The sequence below is a fragment of the Mustela nivalis genome (assembly GCF_964662115.1).
Source record: "Mustela nivalis genome assembly, chromosome: 11".
Classification (NCBI taxonomy): Eukaryota; Metazoa; Chordata; class Mammalia; order Carnivora; family Mustelidae; genus Mustela; species Mustela nivalis.
In genome coordinates this window covers 55,902,263-55,925,222 of record NC_139030.1, presented here as the reverse complement: position 1 = coordinate 55,925,222, position 22,960 = coordinate 55,902,263, and the positions used below count along the sequence as shown (strand labels likewise).

Sequence of the window (22,960 nt, the reverse complement as noted above, 5' to 3'; positions counted from 1 at the left end):
GTCCGATGCTCGGGCTTGGGTTTGCAGAGATGAGTGAAACTCAGATCCTGACTTAGAAGATCTTTGCCAAGTCAGGGACATAGACACACAAGGAATGATAATGGTACAGGAAGGAAGTGCTAAAAATAAACAGGCGAAGATTATGGTAACACTGAGAGAGCGTTCTCTTGTCTTTATGCTTGTTGTCTTTGCCTAGAATAGCACTGTCCAAAGTAATCAATAAAAGAGCCACAAATATAAGCCACATATGTAGTTTTGAAGCTTCTTACCAGAAGCTTTACATTTTAAAAAGTAAAAGAAAAGGTGAAATTGATTTTCATAATATATCTTATTTAACCCAATATATCAAAAATACTAATATACCAACATGTAATCAATATAAAAGTTATTAACAGTATTTTGCAATTTTGTTGTTGCAAAGTCTTGGAAATTTGGCATGTATTTTACATTTACAGAGCATCTCAGATGAGACTAGCCATGTTTTGGTGCCCAGTGAACTATATGGCTACTGGCCACTGTATTAGACAATGCAGGCCTAGAATACTCTTCCCTCAGATATCTGCATAGCTTGCTCCTTTCTTCCTTCAGATCTTGAAATTCACTTTTTTTTTTACACTGTAAAGTAGGTAAATCCACCCATCAGTGATTTAGTTATAGGTGAATTCAGTTTATCAGCCTTAGTGAGGCTTTCCTTAACTGTCTGTATAAAGTAGTGTTGGTCCACTGCATAGAGCCCATATACACACTCCGTGTCACTTTTACTCTGCTGTATTTTTCCCCTTAGTACTTATTACTATCAAATATAATTTTTGATTTATTGTTTCTCTTCCACCACTAAAAAGTAAGCTCTGTGAAAGCAAAGAGTTTCTTTTGGACACTGATACTAGTCCATTTAGCAGTGCTTGAACATAGTAGGGGGCCCAAGAAATACTTGTTAAGTGAATGGTTCTTTATAAAATGGAAGACATCTGTTCATTTATTTCTCTGCACTATCTTAACATACTTGTTTTCATGTCTACTTTGTAAGATTAATTTCATCTTGTATGAGATTTTTGTTGGCTGTCTTTCTGAACAGTTGATTTGTTAAGGTATTTGGGGATTTTGGTTTCTAAACCTATTTAACATGGAGTGTTTATTTCCTCCCTCCCTTTTTTGGTTATCTTTTGTGTCTCCCTCTGGACTCATGTCAGTCTTCCTCATCTAGTGGTTTTGTGATTTTCCTCACCTCCATTGTGTCCGGAATCCAATTTCATGACAGCTCAGGGCTCCTCCCAGGTAGTGGTATTACAGATAGCTTAGCCCAGCATTTTAGTCCTGCTTTCCTAAGCCTTCCACGTCTCAGAAATGGTATCATCAGGGAATAGTCTGTAGTATAGTTTGTTTTGCCTCTTGTCCTGAGTGGAGCATCCCATCTCACTTCCTGCGTTCAGGTGGTGTGCCACTCACAGTCCCCATGCCTTGTGAAGTCCCCCCTGCCCTGAATGTCCATATGTCTTTGAGTGTACAGAATCCAGAGAAAGGTCCTCTGTGTGCTAAGTGGACTTTTCTCTGAAATGATAGAGAAGAAGCTTGTATTAGAAGAGAGATTATCATCAGACCACATAGGATTGATTTCCTTCATTTTAATTGAATTGGTCAAGGTTTTTAGTAAATTCAAATTGCTCTTTTCTAGAAAGTTTTAATTTTGAGCCTGTTGTTTGCACAAGGCATTATTTTTTTTATTTTTTTAAAGATTTTATTTATTTATTTGACAGACAGAGATCACAAGTAGGCAGAGGGGGGCGGGGGAAGCAGGCTCCCTGTGGAGCGGAGAGCCCAATGCGGGGCTCCATCCTAGGACTCTGGGATCATGACCTGAGCCGAAGGCAGAGGCTTTAATCCACTGAGCCACCCAGGCGCCCCAACAAGGCATTATTTTTATAAATGAGGAAAAAAATTGATGAAGTGTAGTCATTCTCATTAATTTTATTCTCAGGTGTAGTATCAATTTTCCACTTAAGAAAAGTCAAAGAAAAAGGTAATTTATGACCACATTATCTTTAGTGTAGTAGAAGATAGGAGGCATTTTTAAATTAAAAATGAGAGAAAAGTCATTTTCTTCTTTCACTTCTGTTTTACTAATTTGTAAAAGATTGTCTTTCAAAATTTACCCTGCAGTAATTGACAAGGATCTGCTGTCTGTGCCATTATTTCACTGAGACACTATGGACAGTGACAGTGTGGACTTCATTGTTTTGTTTGTTTGGTTTTTATACTGATGATTTCTTAGATCACGTTAGAAGTGTTTGTGTGGTGTTTCAAAGTCTTGAAATATAAAAATGGTTTGATGCAGCAGGAAGGTAGATAATCGCTTAAATAAAGATTCCTTCTAAAGTCTTTATCATTGGAGGACAAATTGCTAACGTACCTTTGATTCTAAACATATGGCTAATTTTTTAAAGTATAATTTTCTTAGCAGAATTTATTAAAGTTTTGTAAGCAAAATCCCAGAACTATGCATGGCAGAGAGGAACACTTAGATAATCTGTGTAGGCACGTGCATGATCCATTGGAAAGAATGTTTCTTACATTTTTTAATTCTTGCTAGAACCATTGGAATTTTTGTTATAAGGAATTCCTTATTAAAGACTCATTAGAATATGAGTAGTTACAGTACTTCTTGGAACTTGATTGTAAACATTTTCTTTATTTACTGGGTCTCTTACAAAACCAAACTCTTTGAAAGTTCGTGTTTTAAATTTGTTTCCCTGATTCTTTCTCAGAGCTATTGTTTTGCATTTGTGACAGTGTTTATGATGCTTTCAAGTATTTACTCTGTATAGTTTTGTAGAAAATAGGTAGAGGTACTGAAACATAATGGGAATATTCAACCTGTTTCACTTCCATTGTGATTTCTTGATTGTGTTAAAAAAAGATTATTTTCCATAGTAAGTTCAAACAAGAATGTTTGGGAAATAATCAGAATAGCAACAAGATGCAGGATGACTCTAAAATTTTGCTGGGGGTAGCCGGGAAAGTAGGGGAAGTTATTCTCTCCTTCCAGTTATGGCTTCATATCCCTTAAAAGTAACACCCCATGAAAGGGGCCATTAGGGGAATGTTTTTGAGATTTCTCTTGGTCATTTTAAGTAGAGATGCAAGATTCTCACTAGGTATTTTGACCTATTATAGGTCAGAATGATGATGGTGTTTCTCAGAAGTAGAAAAAATAAATTATACTTGAAGTTCTTAAATATTAATAGAATATAAGTTGATTGTAAAAAATTATTTACTTTCTGTGCTGTTTTATAATATGCCTTTGCTGTCAGTAATTACCTCTATAATTTTGTAGTTGATAATAATGTTTTAAAGAATGCATATTTATTGAATAGCCTAAAACAGCCAATTAGCATACTAATGTGATTTGATATAATTGTGCATTAAATCAGATTATAATTATTTTTTGATAGGATGGTGAAGTGGATGCTGAGGAACTTCAGAAATGTTTGACACAGTCTGGAATTAATGGAGCTTATTCTCGTGAGATCTTCTCCCTGCCCCTTATTTAAAATATTTTTAAAAACCTTTTTATTTAAGTTACATATGCACATAATTTAAAGAGTCAAATAGTTCTGCAAAGCTTATTGTGAAAATAACTGTTCCTTGTGCATAATTATCTCCCTAATGTTAACCACTCATATAGGAAATTTCATTCAGCTTTTGCAGCTGATCCTTCTGAAATTTGCTTCCAGATCTCAAAATAGCATGCATTTATCACTATAGATTTTCAGTTTTAATGATTAACAGTTGATATCCTGCTATGGAAGATGAGAATTAACTCTTTTGGAACTTGAAACTCACTCTTGCCCTAGTACTTCACATTGGACTATTTCCCAGTCCTCCTCCCTCCAGTAGAGCTGTGTAGTAATTTCATTAGTACACATTAGTACACATTAGTACTAATTTAATTAGTACACATTAGTATACATCAGTAATCAGTATTTGTCTTATTGTTATTATCTAAATGTTCTTCCTCTGTCTTATGATAATGTTTGATTAATTTCCCCTTTTATATACTGTTTTACTTTTTCTGAAATTAATCATTTTGAAACTTTTTATTGTGACCTACTTTATTTTTTTTTATTAATATAAAATTTATTATTTGTTTCAGGGGTACAGGTCTGTGATTTGTCTTTTTTTTTTTTTTTTGAAGATTTTATTTATTTATTTGACAGAGATCACAAATAGGCAGAGAGGCAGGCAGAGAGAGAGGAAGGGAAGCAGGCTCCCCGATGAGCAGAGAGCCAGGCGCGGGGTCGATCCCAGGATCCTGGGATCATGACTCTGGGCCAAAGGCAGAGGCTTTAACCCACTGAGCCACCCAGGAGCCCCGATTCATCAGTCTTAACACAATTCACAGCACTCACCATAGTACATACCCTTTCCAGTGTCCATCACTCCTGTCATTCCTTCACTATCATTCCAGAACGGACTTTCCGTGCCCTTTGGAGTTGGATCTCCCTTTTTCATCTCTATTTCTCTGTTCATCTCCCTATTTCATCTCTAGTCATTTTTTAAAAACTTCAATAAAATACAACATTAACCAGCTTCTCAATAAGAGAATGCGTGGGAACAAAGTCTTTTTAAGCTTTATCTGAAAATGTTTTCATTCTGTCCACAGAATTCAGTGACCAGGTATGGAACTCTCCATAACAGATCGTTTTCATTTAGAATTTTAGACATTGCTCCATCATTTCTAGCATCCACTGTTACTTTATCTTTCTATTTCCTGCCAGCATGTCAGTTTTTTCACTGTGGAGGCTTGTGAGATCTTCTTTTTGTGCCTGGTTTGGAATTTCACAGTGATGTGCCTGGACTTGTTGTGTGGGAATTCAGTGGGCATTCTCAGACTGGGAATTCATTTACTTTAATTCTGAGACATTTTCTTTAGTGATGTTGTCTCAATTATCTCCTTCTAGAATGCCTGTCATTTGGACTGGATCACTTTTCTTAATATTTTTGTCTCCTATCTCTGGTTTTCCTCTGTGGGGAGATTTCCTCAACTTTATTTTCTGAATCTTCTATTGAGGTTTTTGTTGTTGTTGTTTTGTTTGTTTGTTTGTTTAAATACCTGCTATCATGTTCTTAAAGTGCAAGAGCTTCTCTCTTTTTTTTCCATGTATGTGATGTGTTCCCTTACCTTTCTGAAACTGTATTTTTGTATTTGTTGTTGATGTATTTTTCTTGTTAATGTATTTTTCAGGGTTTTTTCTTCTTTCATCAACTGTGTTTCTTCCAGATTTTTTTTTCCAGTTTATTTGTTTGGTTGTCTTTCATGTTAGATGATTTTCTCCGGTGTCTGATGATCCTTGGTTGCACATAATGAACTAAAATGCAGGTGAGAAGCTCTGAGTTTGGTATTGACCATAGACTTCATGTCTGGTGGCTTAGTGGGGCAAGGTTATGGAACAATATGTTTAGGGATTTCCTTTTGGGCTGGTTGTCTGGTAGGAAAGAAGGAGGGAAGACTCAGCAGGGTTCTTGGTCTTTGATAAACTGTCACTTAAATGTTATTTTTACTAGCTAGGCTAGGGTTAGGGTTTGGGTATATGGCTGTTCGCAGACCTCCCCAGGGAATAAAACCCCAGGCTTCTGCTTGACAAGGCAGCCATCTACCAATCTGAGGAGAGAGCTCAATGCGGGGCTCAATCCCAGGACCCCGGGACCACGACCCGAACCGAAGGCAGAGGCTTTAACCCACTGAGCCATCCAGGCACCCATCTGAATACTCTTTAAATAGATATTCAGTTGGTTCTTTTGTTTTTAATCTGTGTCTTCACACTTGTTTTCTGAAAATACTGCCAATTTTTAAATGTTTGGGGTTTTCTCAAGGATAAGTAGGCTGGTTCTCAGCTTTTCTTATTGAGTGTTTAGGAAGCAAGTTTTTCCGATCTAGGTTTAAGATTAGGGAGGGAGCTAGGGTCATGGTTAGGATTAAGGTATGTGCCTGGTATTCTACAGTTTAGAGATCTCTTCAGATGGTTAGAGTTAGGGTTAGTGTTAGAGCATGAGTTTGGGTTTGAGGTTAGGTGTTAGGGGATTTGGTGTAGGGGTTTGGGGATGTCTCTAATGTCCTGTAGTTCAGAGACCTCTCCAAAGTTTGAATTCCCAGAGTTTTGCTGAGGTTACAATAGATGTTGCAGACATCTATGAATCTGAGGCAAAGAGGGGATTTGGTGCTCTAAATGCTCCCTAAGTAGAAATTCAGTTGGTTTTTCTGTTTTTATCGCTACCTTCATACCCATTTTCAGAAATACTACCAATTCTTAAATATTTGGGGTCTCCTCACAGAGAAATAGGCTGCTTCTCAGCTTTCTGACCGTGTATTCAAAAGCCGCTTTCTCAGATCTAGGGTTAGGGTTAGGGTTAGGGTAGGAGTCAGGATTAGTGTTAGTGTTAGGTTTAGGGGTTGTAGGTTGCCAGTTAGTGATTAAGATTAGGCTTAGGGTTAGAGTTAGTGTTAGGTTATGTTTCTGGTGTCCTGAAGTTCAGAGACCTCTCCAGGGAGTTAGTGTTGGGGTTAATGTTAGGGTGAATGTTAGTATCAGGATTTGAGCTTAGGAGGACTGATTATTGGTTAGTGGTTAGGGCTTTGGATATGTGCCTGGTATCCTGAAGTTTGAAGGGTTTTCCAGACAATAAATGCCCAGACTTCTGCTGGTGTGAGAATAGACATGGCATCCATGGAGCTGAGGCAAGGAGGGAATTTGGGGCTCTAACACCTCTTACATAGATCTTCAATCAGTCCTATTTTTCTCTCTACCTGCACACCTGTTTTCACATATAATACCAATTCTTAAATGTTGTCTTCTCCAGGAACTAGGCTTCTTTTCAGCTTTCCTTACTGGGTGTTCATTAAGCCACCTTCTCAGATCTAGGCTAGTTAACTTCCATCCATCCTACTACTTCTCTAAGTTACATAATTCTTTTCCTCTGTTTTCTCTCTCATCCCAAAGTCAAAGGTTTATGACTTTAGAAAACTTAGTTTTTTGCCCATTCTAATGCGGTATTGGGGGAAGTGAAAATCTATTAACTTTCCTGAAAATTCTTCTCCATTCTTCGTCAAAAATATTTCATCTTATATACATATATACTCAGTCCTATTTTGTGATTGAAGATATGCTTATTTGAAGACTCAGTGTTTGCCATTTGTTATCATATGTTCAGATTTTCCCATTTAATGGATAAGTGCTATGTTAACTTGAAAACAAAATATCATTTGCTTGACAAAATGTTGGAATGCCATCCAGAGATTTCTCATGGGAACTTTGCCCCCCTCCTTCTTCCCACTTGAGTAGTATTTGTATGAAGGAGCACTGGGCTCCAATCCTGACTCTTCCACTAATTAGCGCTATGAACTTGGGAAACTTTATTATTTGGGGCCTCTGTTTCTTTATAAAATTGGGACTTACAGTACTTTTGTATGTTTATGTAAAATCACAAAATCGTACTGCCTAGCTCATAGTGAATGCTCATTGAGTGTCTGTTGAATCGTCAGTCTGAAAATATTGTAATCTATTCTAACACTGACACTGTATTGATTTAAAGAGAATCAGCTATTTTAACTTGGAGAATGTTTTATGATTTTTTTCTTAATAGGTCTAAAATTTAGCTAAAATGTTTTTTATTTATAAAAATTTAAATATGTTCTCGAATAGCAAAACAAGATAACTTTAAACAGTTTTATTTATTTATGCACTCATTTTAAAGAGGTACTAATAAGAACTTTGTAAGCTTAAGTAATTGTGCTGACATAATATCTCTTTTATCAGGACTGATACAATTGGTTTTGAGGTAAATTAGCTTACCAGTTCAGTGCAATTGTGATAAGGATTAGAAAAATTAAATTTTACCTTGTGAGTCTTTAGTTATGGTTCTGTAGATATGAAAGTGTTAATTTCTTTTTTTTAAATTTTTTAAAAGATTTTATTTATTTAATTGACAGAGATCACAAGTAGGCAGAGAGGGAGGTAGAGAGAGAGGGGGAAGCAAGCTCCCTGCTGAGCAGAGAGCCTGATGCAGGGCTCCATCCCATGACCCTGGGATCAGGACCTGAGCCAAAGGCAGAAGCTTTAACCCACTGAGACACCCAGGGGCCCCAAAGTGTTAATATTTCTAATAAGCCATGATTTTAATATAGTTTATATTTACTTTTTTCTTCCTGCCTTTTTTCTCCCCCCAAGGGAAAGAGTTACTTCAGAGCAGAAGCTCATTTTATTAATTTGATAGATTGCAGTAAACTAGTAAATGATTTGCCTATATCAGGCTCATCTTACCTTAGTCTATAGTCTGTCCTACACTCTGTTCAATATAAGTGAATGTTTCTGGAATGGAAATTTTAGAATTGCCCCTCTGCTCCTTAAAATTCTTCAGTGCCTCCCATTGGTCTAAATCTTTAAGGGTGGCATTCAGGACTTTGATGATCTGGCTCTCATCTGCCTTTCAGATGCCATCAAAGGCCAGTCCTTCATCCCAAGCTTTAATCAAATCTCTAACTCCTTCAAGTTTTGTGATCTCAGTATATGTCAGACTTCTATTTAAACCTACTTATCATTCATGTTAGGAAGACTGAAGCCCTCCTTTGCCCTGTGACAGTAATTTTCAGTTATTTTATCATTGCTTATCTAAGTACCCAAATCCCCTGACTAGATGTGAGTTGTAGTGATTTTTATTTTCGACTTGTTTTTTTTTTTTTTTTTCCCACTATGGATGCCTTACATTTAAAGTTTGTTGATAAGGGGTGATTGTTTAATTTTGGCAAATTTTAAACATTTTGTTTTCTAAAATAGAAATTGTCATAATTTTACATAAGTAAAATTGGGCAGACTCCAATTCAAATAATAAATATGTTTTATAGCCTTCAGCTTGGAAACCTGCAGAATTATGATCGCCATGTTGGATGTATCCTTGAATAAAAATAGAAAATACTAGAATATAGAATAATCGCTTTCTGAATATAACCAAGCAATTATTGGCTATAAATGGCCATAGTAAATTGGAGATTTTAAAAATACTTTGTAAGATCCTGTTTGAATTCCATACTTTTCCATTTTTATGCAATCTATTCATATGCTAAATTTGGTGAACTTGAAGAAGCATTGTTTTAGTCGATGATTTGCAGTTTCCGGCCAAGTAAATTCTCTTTGGTATCAAAACTTATTTTTATTGATACAATTATCAGAGAGATTACACAGGAAAAATGGGATTTAATGAATTCAAGGAACTCTGGGCAGCTCTTAATGCTTGGAAGCAAAACTTCATAACTATTGATCAAGACCAGAGTGGCACAGTGGAACATCATGAATTGAATCAAGCCATTGCTGCTATGGGTAAGAATATTAAAATTCTTTAGATTATATTCAGATCATCTTTGTTCTTTGATGAGATGAATCTTAATTGTTAAAATTTATTAAGTAATAGAGGAGTATATTATTTTGCCAGCTGTTGCCCAATTTGAAGACCTTTAGCAAAACCATTTTATCTATGATTTTTCCAAAAGATGATCTTTTATACATGATGGTTGATAAAATAATTTCTGAATTTCCTCTGTTAAGTATATTAAAATTCATTTTCCTAATTATTGGTAATTACCATTTATATTCTATCTTTTGTAATTTGGTAAATCTCTAATACTTAGTTATTTAGTTATTTAGCTATTTATTTTTACCAAATTTTTTGAAATATAATTAATATGTAGTGTTATATTAGTCTCAGGTGTGCAGCACTTCTATACATACCCATAGCAGATGTGCAGCCATTCTGTACATTCCTCAGTGCTTACCACAAGTACATTTACCGTCTGTCATCATATAGTATATATTATGATCTTACTGATTATATTCTTCCTGCTGTATTTTTCATTTCTGACTTAATTATTTTTTATTTTTTTAATTTCAATTTTAAAATTTTTTAAAAGATTTTTTTTCATTTATTTGAGAGAGAGAAAGACAGAGAGACAGAGAAAGAGAGAGCATGAGCCAGGTGGAGAGCAGCAGAGGCAGAAGGAGAAGTAGGCTCACCACCAAACATGGAGCCCAACTTGGGACTCAGTCCCAGGACCCTGAGATCATGACCTGAGCTGAAGGCAGATGCTTAACTGTCTAAGCCACCCAGATGCCCTGACTTAATTATTTTTTAACTAGAAGTTTGTACCTCTTAATCTCCCTTCTGGCAACTATCAGTTTGTTCTCTGCATTTAAGAGTCTTTTTCTGTTTGTTTGTCCCTTTTTTCTTTATTTCTTCAATTCCATATATGAGTGAAATCACATGTCTTTCTTTGACTTATTTCCCTTATCATAATACCCTACATAAGCACATCCATGTTGTTGCAAATATCAAGATCTCATTTTTTTTATGGCTAAATAATATTTCGTGTGTGTGTGTGTAATATTACATCTTTTTTTACCCATATATCTGCTGATGTACATTTTGGTTGCTTCCACAATTTGACTCTCATAAATAGTGCTGCAATAAACATAGGACTGCATATATCTTTTTGAATTAGTGTCTTCCTTTTCTTTGGGTAGATATCCAGTAATGGAATTACTGGATCATAGGGTTATTCTATTTTTTAATTTTTTGAGGAACTCCATACTCTTTCCACAGTGGCTATACCACTTTACATTCCTGCTAACACTGCAGAAGGGTTTCTTTTTCTTCACCTCCTCACCAACACTTGTTAGTCCTTGTCTTTTTGATTCTAGCCATCCTGACAGAAGTAAGGGGGTATCTCATTGTGGTTTTGATTTGAATTTCCCTGATGATGAGTGATGTTGAACATCTCTTTGTGTGTCTCTTGGCCAGCTGTCTTCTTTGGAAATATCTCTGTTTAGGTCCTCTGCCCATATTTAATTGGTTTATTTGGAGTTTTTTGTGTTGAAGATATTAACTAGACATTGTAGTAATAATTTTGCAATATATACAGCTATGGAATCATCATATTGTACATTTGAAACTAATTTTATATGCCAGTTATACTTCCATGAAAAATTTTTTAAAAAGGAAATACAGAATTTGAATGGTAGCAAAGATTTACTAACAATCTTTGCTTTGATATTCTTTAAAGAACTATAAAATTACAGAATTGAAATACTGAATCATTAAAATCTATAAAATTCTCTGGACATTATTTAAAAATCAAAATATATTTTAAAAACACAAAAATATAATTATTTGTTTTCTTAGTGTTGTCTTCATTAGAAAGCTAGAATTGTGATATTTATATCCCGCTTAACCAGTTTCTTATTTTATTAGTAATAAAACCTTTGGTAAATTTCAATGTGAATATGTTTGTTTCTAGTGTATATTTTTATGGATTGAATTTTGAAAATTTATTTTATGATTCTTTTTAAAGAAAATGCAATGTTGTGGGGTTCTTGTGGTGTTTGGTTTTAGAAATTTTAATGTATAAATTCCTTTTTCTAGGTTATAGGTTGAGTCCTCAAACACTAACTACTATTGTCAGACGGTACAGCAAGAATGGCCGAATCTTCTTTGATGATTATGTTGCTTGCTGTGTGAAGCTTCGAGCATTGACAGGTATTTTGATCATTTAAAAGTGGGTGCAATATTATGTAGCTATTTTTCTGAATAGTATCTCTCATTTTCTTCTGCAAGTTTATAATATATGTATTTTTCACCTTTATTCACCGTTAAATCTAATCACTTTTAAGGCTTTAAAAATTTAGTAATATGAAGAGTGAAAGTTTTGGAAAGTTTTCTTCATGTCTCAGTTGCCCAGGATATGAAATCACTTGATTTAATTGGGAATGAAAAGAGAGAGAGGGAAGCTGACAGTGGAGTAGGAAAACCGTAGGTTTGTCTCTTCTCACAAACACAGCTAGGTAACTATCAAGTTATCCTAAATACCTCAGAAACTGACCTGAAGATTGACAGAACAAACTCCACAACAGAAGGGAGAGAACAGGTTCCATCAAAGAAGGTGGGAAGAGCGGAGATGTGGTTTAGGGGAGAAAAGGATCATGAGTGTGCAGAGAGGAGGAAGCCATGGTCACGGAGAAGGGCAATAAGAGAAAGGAACATCCAGGAACACACAAGGAACATCCAGGAACACAAAGCCTTTTGTTTGGAAAATGAGAGGGGCTGAGTTTTTTGAGTTCTTGCAATCAGTGTGGCTTAAAACCTGGGCTTTTAAAGGTTAGCGTGCTTGGCTAGGATAGAGCCCAGAGGGCACTGCGCTGCTCTTGGAGAGTAGGCAGGCAAACAATCAGGGGACAGATAATGTGGAAGGAATGATCTGAAGAATGCTTAGAGCACACCGAGGAAAGTATTCACTCTTCTTAGACCATGTTCCTGCGAGGCAGGTTTCCTGGAGACGTGTTCCTTCAGGAACAAAGGAGCTGGTTCATGTCGTTTCCCTCTCCTGCCCATTAGTCTAAACACAGAGCCATCTGCGGGAACCAGTGCAACACAGACACTGGCTCCCTAATGTTTATACCAAACCTCACACCCCTGCACTGTGGCAAGATTGCCCTTCTCAGTCAAACTTGCCTCAGTCCCAGTATGGTTGGCTTATCCCCCAGAAGACCAGCACAAGCCCCTGCCCATACCATGTCTCCCAACTGGAGAGTTCTGCAGGGCCTCAGTTCTGGTGCAGGTGGTGTTAGGTCTGATTTCATAAGCAGACCAGAACATACCTAGTTAAAACTTGCTACATTCTGGCCAAGGACCAAACACTGCCCACAGCAGTGGCCTGAAGGAGCACACAAGAGCAGAACATATATTGCACACACCAGAGACATTCCATAAAGTGCCAGGGCCTAGACACTATATGACCTCTTCTTCATAAAGCCGTTACTTTCAGGAGCAAGTGGCTTTTTTCCACACATAGAAGAAAGTAGAGACTCAGACAAAATGCCAAGATGGAGGAATTTATCCCAAATGAAAGAACAGGATAAGGCCACGGCCAGAGATCCTGGCAAAACAGATATAGCTAACATGCTTGATGGAGAATTTAAAACAACAATCATAAGGGTACTCACTGGACTTGAGAAAAGAATAGAAGACATCAGTGAGGCCCTTACCACAGAGATAAAAGAGCTAAGAAAGAATCAGAGATGAAGAATGCAATAAATGAGATTGGAAACAGACTTGATGCAATGAGCAGCTGGCTGGAAGAAGCAGAGGAATGAATTAGTAACCTAGAAGACAAAATAATGGAAAATAATGAAGGTGAATAAAAGAGAGAAAGAAAAATTACGGAATATGAGAATAGATTTAGGGACCTCAGTGACTCCATCAAACAATAACATTCGTGATAACAGGAGTCTTAGAAGAAGACAGAGAAAAGGGGGCAGGAAATTTATTTGGTGGGGGACAAATCTGAGAACTTGCCTAATCTGGAGAAGGAAACAAACATCCAGATCCAGGAGGCACAAACAACTCCCTTCAACATCAACAAAAGCAGGCCACACTAAGAAACATTATAATTAAATTTGTTAAAAAATGTAAATGATAAAGGAAAAAATCTTAAAAGCAGCAAAACCAAAGAAGTCCTTAACTTAGAAGACCCAAAGGTTAGCTGGAGATTTCTCAGCAGAAACTTGGAAGGCCAAAAGGGAGTAGCGTGATTTATTCAATGTACTGAATAGGAAAATTCTGTAGCCAAGAATACTATATCCAGTAAGGCTATCATTCAGAATAGAAGAAGTTCCCCAGACAAACAAAAACTGAAGGAATTCGTGACCACTAAACCAGTCCTGCAGGAATATTAAAAGGTACTCTTTGAGTGCAATGGAGAGACCAAAAGTGAAAAGGAAGATCAGAGAAAATCTCCAGAAACAATGACAAAACAAGTAATAAAGTGGCACTAAATATATATCTGTCAGTAATTATTTTGAATGTAAATGGACTAAATGCTCCAGTCAAAAGACAAAGGGTATCAGAATGGATAAAAAAAAAAAAAAAAAGACCCATCTATATGCTGCTTATAAGAGACACCTGCAGATTGAAAGTGAGGGATGGAGAAATACTTACCACACAAATGGATGTCAGAAGAAAGGCAGAGTAGCAATACTTCTGTCAGGCAAACTAGATTTTAAAGTAAAGACTGTAGCAAGAAATAAAGAAGGGCATTATAGGGCGCCTGGGTGGCTCAGTGGGTTAAAGCCTCTGCCTTTGGCTCAGGTCATGATCCCAGGGTCCTGGGATCGAGGCCCACATCGTGCTCTCTACTCAGCAGGGAGCCTGCTTCCCCCTCTCTCTCTGCCTGCCTCTCTGCCTACTTGTGATCTCTGTCTGTCAAATAAATAAATAAATACATCTTTAAAAAAAAAAATAAGAAGGGCTCTATATCATGATAAAAGGGACAATCCAGTAAGATCTGTCAATTCTAAATATTGATGTGTCCAATGTGAGAGTACCCAAATATATAAAATAATAACAAACATAAAGGAACTAATTGATAATGGTACAGTAATAGCAGGGGACTTTAACACCCCACTTACATCAAGGACAGCTCATGTAAAAAGAAAATAAACAAGGAAACAATGTCTTTGAATGACATACTGGACCAGATGACTTAACACATATTCAGAACATTGCATCCTAAAACAGCATAGTATGCATTCAGGTGCCTATGGAACATGCTCCAGAATAGATCACATATTAGGTCACAAATCAGGCCTCAAAAAGTAACCAAAAGATTGAAATCTTACCACGCATCTTTTCTGACCACAACACTATGAAACTAGAAGTCAACCACTATACAAAATTTGGAAAGACCATAACAACATGGAAGTTAAATAACATAGTACTAAACAATGAATGGGTAAACCAGGAAATCAAGAAATTAAAAAAAAAAAAAAAATACAGGGACAGAAATAAAAATGTTGTAAACACAGTGGTCCAAAATCTTTGTGATGCAGCAGAGTGGTCCTAAATGGGAAGTATACAGCAAAACCAGCCTACCTCAGGAAGTAAGAAAAATCTCAAATAAACAACCTAATTTTACATCTAAAGGAGCTAGGAAAGAAACAAAAACAAAAGAAAATCAAAGCCAGGAGAAGGAAGGAAGTAATAAAGATTAGAGCAGAAATAAATGATAGAGAGACTAAAACATCAGTAGAACAAGGAAATCAGGAGTTTCTTCTTTGAAAAAATTAATAAAATTGATAATCCTCTAGCCAGACTTACCAAAAATAAAAGAGAAAGGACCCAAATAAATAAAATCACAAATGAGAGAGGAGAAATAACAACCAACACCACAAAAATACAATTATAAGAGAAGGTTATACAAAACTCTATGTCAGCAAATTAGACAACCTGGAAGAAATGAACAAATTCCTAGACACATATAAGTTACTAAAATTGAAACAGGAAGAAACAGAAAACTTGAATAGACTAATAGCCAGCAAAGAAATTAAATCTGTAATCAAAAAAAGTCCCAACAAACAAGTCTAGAGTCCGGTGGCTTCATAGGCGAATTCCACCAAACATTTAAAGAAGAGTTACCTATTCTTCTCAAACTATTCCAAAAAAATAGAAAAGGAAAGAAAACTTCCAAACTTATTTTATGAAATCAGCAATACCCTAATACCAAAACCAGATAAAGACTTCCCTAAAACAACAACAACAAAAAACTACAGGCAATATCTCTAATATCTCTAATAAACATGGACACAAACATTCTCAGTAAAATATTAGCTAATTTTATCCAGAAGCACATTAAAAGAATCATTCACTATGATCAAGTGAGATTTATTCCTGGGTTGCAAGGGTAGTTCATTATTTGCAAATCAGTCATCATGATGCGCCACATTAATAAAAGAAAGGATAAGAACCATACGATTATTTTAAAAGATGCAGAAAAAGCATTTGACAAAATACAACATCCTATGGTAAAAAACAAAAACAAAAACAGAAAACCTCAACAAAGTAGGTTAGAGGGAACATACCTCAATATGATAAAGGCCTTGTATGAAAAACCCACAGTTAATACTGTCTTCAAAATGAGGGAAAACTGAGAGTTTTTCCTTTCTGGTCAGAAATAAGACAGGGTTGTCTGTTCTCTGTTATTTAACAGAGTACTGGAAGTTCTAGCAAGCAGTCAAACAACAAAAAGTAATAAAAGGCTACCAAATCGGCAAGAAAAAGTCAAACATTCACTATTTGGAGATGACATGATACTTTATATAGAAAACCCAAAAGATTCCACCAAAAAATTGCTAGAACTGATACACAAATTCAGTGAGGTCATAGGATACAGAAATCAATGTACAGAAATCAGTTGCATTTCTATATACCTCAAAGTAGCAGGAAGAGAAATTAAGGAATCAGTCCCATTTACAATTGCACCAAAACCAATAAGATACCTAGTACTAAACCTAACCAAAGAAGTAAAACACCTGTACTCTAAAAACTGTACAACATTGATGAAAGAAATTGGAAAGAAATGGAAAAAACATTCCATGCTCATGGATTGAAAGACCAGATACTGTTAAAATGTCTATGCAAAACATAGTCTATACATTAAATGCAATCAATATCAAAATATCAACAATATTTTTCACAGAGTTGGAACAGACACATGAAAAGATGCCCAATATCACTGATCATCAGGGATATACTATAATATGATAATCAAAACTACAATACGATAATCACCTCACACCTGTCAGAATGGCTAAAATCAACAACACAAGAAACAACAGGAGTTGGTGAAGATGTGGAGAAAGGGGAACCCTTTTGACCTGTTGGTGGGAATGCAAACTGGTACAGCCACTGTGGAAAACAGTATGAAGCTTCCTCAAAAAGTTAAAAATAGAACTACCCTCTAACCCAGCAATTACACTGCTAGGTATTTAGCCAAATACAAAAATACTAACTCAAAGGGATATATGCATCCCAATGTTTATAACAGCATTATCTGTAATGGCCAAATTATGGAAACAGCCCAAGTATCCATCGATTGATGAATGGATAAAGAAGATGTTGTATATATACAATGGAATATTACTTAGCCATGAAAAGAATGAAGTCTTACCATTTGCAAAGACAAGGATAGAGCTAGAGAGTATTAAGCTAAGCGAAGTCGATAGAGAAAGACAAATGCTGCATGATTTCACTCGTGAAATTTAAGAAACAAAACAAATGTGCGAAGGGAGAAAGAGGGAAAGAAAGAGACAAAGCAAGAAACAGACTTTTAACTATAGAGAACAAACTGATAGTTACCAGAGGGGAGGTGGGTTGGAGGGATGGGGGATATAGGTGATGAGTATTAAGGAATGCACTTGTCGTGATGAGCACGTGGTGATACAGAGTTGTTAAGTCATGATACTCTACACCCAAAACTAATATTGCATTATATGTCAACTAACTGTAATTTAAATAAAAACTTAGAAAACCTTTCGATTAAGTATGAAATTAGTCATTTTTTAGTGCTTAGGGACACCAAGTATTTGAAACTATATATTTAAAATTTTAATATTTTTGTATGTTTGTTTGAAGATTTCTTTAGGAGAAGAGACCACTTACAACAAGGAGTTGTGAATTTCATGTATGATGATGTGAGTATTCTGGTATTTATACTATGTTCTAGACGTGTTCAGTTGTCAAAAAATTTAAGTGAATCCTGGTATCAGTACTGGGAACAATAGGTCTTATAGACCATATTCTTTTTCTGGATTTTTCAGCTAAATGCAAATATGATTCAGTATTTTAATAAATGCCAACTTTACTTTATATTAAACATAAGGATACTTCTAAATTTTATGACATGTTTTTGGTAAATCATTTTTTTTTTAAGATTTTATTTGTTTGTCAGAGAGAGAGAGGATAAGCAGGGGGAGCGGCAGGCAGAGGCAGAGGGAGAAGCAGGCTCCCCACTGAGCAAGGAAACTCATGTGGGACTCAATTCCAGGAGCCTCGAATTATGCGTGACCTGAGCCAGAGGAGATGCCTAACCACTGAGCCACCAAGGCATCCCATCTTTCAAATCATTTTTAAGGGCAAAATTGCCATTATTTTTAAAAAGAGTAGTTTACTTTTGTACGATACTAAGAAAGAGGAAATATTTATGTATGACAGATAACGACTGTTCATTTCTTATTTCAAGTGGTTGCAATTAGCATCCTCCCATTTTTTAAAATTGAAACTATAGGAAAATTATATTTCACATGTACATCAGAGTTTTTGTTTTGTTCTTGTAATAGGGAAGTCATAGGGTCAGGGTTTCCCTACTGGTGTATCCCGATTTACATTATAAGCCTTGGAAGCATTTAAGACTTCCCCTCTTGTAAAAATGCTTTTACGGAGTATAATTAACCAAAACCAAAAACATTTTATTGTTACCAGCTGATGATTTTGCTTATATATTAGTTTTTGCAGGGTACTATGGCAATTTGAATGTCTAGAATTCAAAAGCTGAAGAAATACTGTGAATTTTTTTACCTGGAAGAAATGAACTGGACTACTTTGAATTTGAAGCTTTGGGGCTTTTCTGTGTTTCTGCCTATTAAATCTGTTCCCTTTCTATGTGTTTTAACTTTAGTGCACAGTCCAAAGCAATAAAAGAAATGTTTTTGTATTTGGAATATTAATTGCTTTTAGAAAAGTTATCACTTAACAGGTATATGTATAATATTGTAAAATATTGGTATATGATGAATTGATATAAATACCTTTTAACCTTAATTTTTAACATTGTTAACCCAGAAGAATGTAATTACAAGAGAGTATATAAGAAGCCAAATAATTAAAGTTTAGATAAAGTTAATGTATACTTACCAGAAGGTTACAAATTATACTTAGAAATTTTGTAGCCATTTATTGTGTAGGTGAATAGAAGGAGAAACCTGGATTTTGTGCCATTTTTGTAGAAGAGTTTATTCCTTGATCACATAACTCAAGAACAGAAACTCCCTCGTCTTTGTCTATGAAGAGACAAAGTTCCTAAAATTTTATGTTACATCACCTTAAGTGCATCATAAATTAACCTATAGAAAGAAGGCTACTGGAGGCATTTCTTTTTCTTTGTTTTTATCAGTGCATTTTTTTCTTTTTTCAGTATGCTTCTTTGTCTTCTGTGGAAAAAAATTCTTAATAAACACAACTTTTATGGCTGCATTTTTTTTTTTGTTGTTAATGACAACATAGCCTAAAATGTCATCTTCCTTTTAAATCTAGACTTTCTGAATATGATATATATTTTTAACAAAATGTCAACATTTGAATGTATTCCATGAAGCTAAATTGTTTTATATATATAATGCCAACTCTTTACAAAATTAAAAAATCAAGTAATCTACCACTTCGTTTAAATGTTCAGAGATTGTAAGTTTGACTTTCTCAACTTTGGCTGGGGGTTTAGCATTGGCATTCATAAACTGGTTGTGGTCTGTAGTGTGGGGGGGGTACTGACCACAATAGGCACCACGACCTGTTTTTGTGGCATTGTTGTGGAAAGCTGCAGAGTGGTCATCAAATCCTTAGCATTTAAGATCCTGGTGTCAGCTATTGTAATTAATCCAGCTGCTTTCCTGGCAAACATTCTAAGCCTTTCTTAGTGAAGATTAAAAAAGCATGTATTTTTCTTACACTTTAACTGAAGGTCTTCCAGCTTAAAATGTGAGTACAAATTGACATGATTTTAGGTGTGGCTGGTGACCAAATTAATTATGCTTTTTATAAAATTCTGTTTCTTAAAGGCTGGAAGGCGAATAGCAGTGTCTTGAAAGAAAACTTTTTACAAACTCACAGAATTTTACATCAACTTTTACTTTTAACAGTCCTGGAAAGGAAGTATTGGAGAGTCATTTTGACATTATAACTTTATATAATTAGCTGTTAGATTGATTTGGTCAGCAGTATAAAAATGTGTGATGAAATAATCCATATACTTTTGTCCTGGCTATTAAGTTTTTTTCCATGAACATATATTTGATAATGTGAGAGGGTGTTAACTGAGCCATTAAAAAATATATATATATATATATGTATAGGATTCGAATTAGAAGTCTTGTTGGAAAAACCTAATGTAAACACACTGAGATCATTCATTTTGAATAAGGGTGATAATATGACTCAGCAGGCTGGGATCTTAACATCCAGCTTACAGGTAATCCAATCACTGTACTGTTCTGACCTCTGTTACAGTTTTTCTTACTTGGAGGCTAATGGTTGAGGCAAAACTTTAAAAATGACGTATGGTATTCCCCATACAGGTTTCTGCCAGGTGGCACTTTGTATTAGAACTCTCTAAACCATTCTCTGACTCCTCCTCTTCCAAAGGTGTTCCTGTGAATTTTGGTCATAGATCTGTGAAGGAGTTTTTATGACCAAACATATTTAGGAAGTTTTCACCCTTTTCAGGGAGCTTGATAAAGCCTAAGGTACATAAAATCCTGTTTACTTTTATTTACCTAGTTTTTTCCCAAACTTTTTTGACCACAGAACCCTTTTCTCCAGCAAAACTGATTTTCCATGCCAGGCCAGTTTACTTGTCAGCCAGTTCTCTTACACTTTCCGTTAAATAGGTAATCTTATCAAACATTAGCCATCAAGAATATTTTGTTTGGTTTTGTGTACTGAAATGCGATTCACTTTTTGATGCTCTCAAGATAACTGATGTAAACAGACATCCGTTACTAAAGTAAAAATTAAATAGTCTGATGTTGAACAATGACTGGAATCTGAATATAGCATCATAGTTTGTGCTGTTTAACTCACACCCGGTTTTCTTGTAATGATGTAAATTATTGAATAATGTACACTCTTAACATCTAAGTGCTTTTATTTATACAGTAAACGTGTTTCCATGTCATTTTGAGAATTTTTTAATAAACATTCAAATAGCTTGCTGTAGTTTTGTATTATACAAAATCTGTTACATATATATGAGATGCTCCAGTTCAAATAACAGTGCAGTAATTCACCTATGCCTATAAACACCGCCAAATGATTAAATGTCAGGTATTGCACTTCTATTTTGAGTGGCAGTTTACACATTTTAAATTACATCAAGGGGAAATCAGTACTATTGGAGTCTTAATTTGGTCCACTTTAAGTGTAATTTCAAGGACTGTGCTCATGTGATCTATTTAAGCATGCATTCAGAAACAAAAAGTAATTTAAAAATGTCAAATGATATGTTTATTTCCAGAAAAGGTATTCACCCAGGAAGAAAGTAGAATTTATTAATGTAGTTTAAAGTCTGTGCAATTTTAAGAAATGACCAAAAAATCAATTTGTGATTATTTAAGTAAAATATACTAATCAAGTTTAGTTGTACTCTTAGGGCATTACTAAACCGGACAAACTAAATACATAGTATTTGTCAGAAATGTGCTTTTCTTTTGTCCTTTTATGTTTGACAGACTCCTAGATGATATGTTTTCTCTATTTGTAGCAGTTTTCTGGGAACTTAGTAGGAATGCATTTTTGTGAAAGTCTTTTAGTGAGTAAAAACCCAAGACTTCTTTCAGGTTAGCATTTTTTTTTTTTTTTTTTTTTTTGTCTCGTAAGCACTTTGAAATAAATGTACAATGCTAAGCTATCATCTAAGAGTATGTCTAGACTTTATAACAAAATTAGGTGATGCAAAGAAAAAACAAAATACTGAGAACTTCTGTTACAGTGATAAATGCAGAGAGGATTTTAAATGAATACCGTTTAGGTAATTTGTAGTCTAGAATAAGATTATAACATCATATATGTCCATATATTAAGTTAAATTTTTTCCTGTAATTTAGAATACTGAGCACAGAATTACTTTCCAGCAAACCACTAGGATACTTATGAAAAATTTCTGTCTGACTCACTATCAACTCATTACTTGGATGCTGGGAAGTCTGTGCTTTTAATTGTTTCTTGCCATGTCTTTTTCTGCTTGTTTTTAAAAACTGGCATATGAAGAAAAGAGCCCTATAGTACTTAACATTCTTTTTAGCCAGGTAGCTTGGTACTATTCAGCATTGTTTATGACTCTGCGAGCATTCAGAACTCAAGTGTGCTTCTGTGTATGTGAATATAGAGCAAGTAGACATTGGCCGCACTCCTACATTGCTATGATGTGCCATACAGTTAGGGGGTGAGGAGGGTCCTTGCCCGTGAGCTACTTGTATTTCCAAGTGTACCCTTTCCATAGCATCAGAGATGCTGACCATCTGGCAAGCTTATAGGAAATGGGCTCTCTCGTTCTTCAATAGCTATACTCAGAGAGAAATATATTCTTCTGATACATTGTGTGTATGTGTGTTGGGGGTGTCCCAATCTTTTCCATTAAGCATGAAAATAAAAATACATACATGCAGTCATTGGCATTTTAGCTGGCTGTATTTAATCACAATTTATCTTTCTGTCATCACTGAAATTTCAAAGGGTAACCTGAACAGGTATGAGTGTTTCAGAAACATACTAATTAAAGATCCATATTCTTTTGAAAATGATAGGCCATTTAAAAAAATTAAGGATTAGCTGAACTTTTTGGATGCATATGTAATTTCCCAAAGCTACCTAAATACATGACCCCCAAATTTATCTTATGGCAAGAAATTTTACGTTTTTCAATAATTAGCTTATTCATACTTTGATTCTCATTTTCTAATCAGCCTCACTTAAAGATACCAGTACATTGCTTTCTGCTAATCTATATTTGATTTGGTTTTTTCATTTATTAAATAGGGAAATGTTCTCTTGGCTTTTTTAAACCTTAAGAAATGGATGGTGGAGAATATACGCCACTAAACAGACCAAATAGTCTTTAGCTTAGAAAATGCCACATTATGACCAACAAATTTTATTGAAAAGTTTTCTCTGAACATAGTTGGATTTTTTTCTCAAATGATAGATAAATGATTCTAGGGGGCAAATTAAACGTATGTGAAACTTAGGCAAATGAAAGTGTTATCCGGATATTTTCATCCTTGATGAAAAAAAACCATGCACACATTATACAAAATTCATG

At 35.1% G+C, this 22,960-nt stretch overlaps 1 protein-coding gene across 5 annotated transcripts in view; it reads left to right on the top strand.

The window, feature by feature from the left end:
- Positions 1 to 20,859, top strand: part of GCA (grancalcin) — a 50,821-nt gene extending 29,962 nt beyond the window's left edge. For 4 of the 5 annotated variants that reach the window (XM_082691257.1, XM_082691255.1, XM_082691256.1 and 1 more), the window contains 6 exons: positions 3,450 to 3,519; positions 8,897 to 8,940; positions 9,221 to 9,368; positions 11,464 to 11,577; positions 17,506 to 17,564; positions 18,376 to 20,859. In XM_082691257.1, the coding sequence (XP_082547383.1) occupies positions 3,450 to 3,519; positions 8,897 to 8,940; positions 9,221 to 9,368; positions 11,464 to 11,577; positions 17,506 to 17,564; positions 18,376 to 18,402 (462 nt within the window). In that variant the 3' untranslated portion in view covers positions 18,403 to 20,859. Of the gene's footprint in view, positions 1 to 3,449; positions 3,520 to 8,896; positions 8,941 to 9,220; positions 9,369 to 11,463; positions 11,613 to 17,505; positions 17,565 to 18,351 lie in introns of all 5 variants that reach the window. The other variant, XM_082691258.1, reaches the window with a different exon arrangement.
- Positions 20,860 to 22,960: the final 2,101 nt, after the last annotated feature.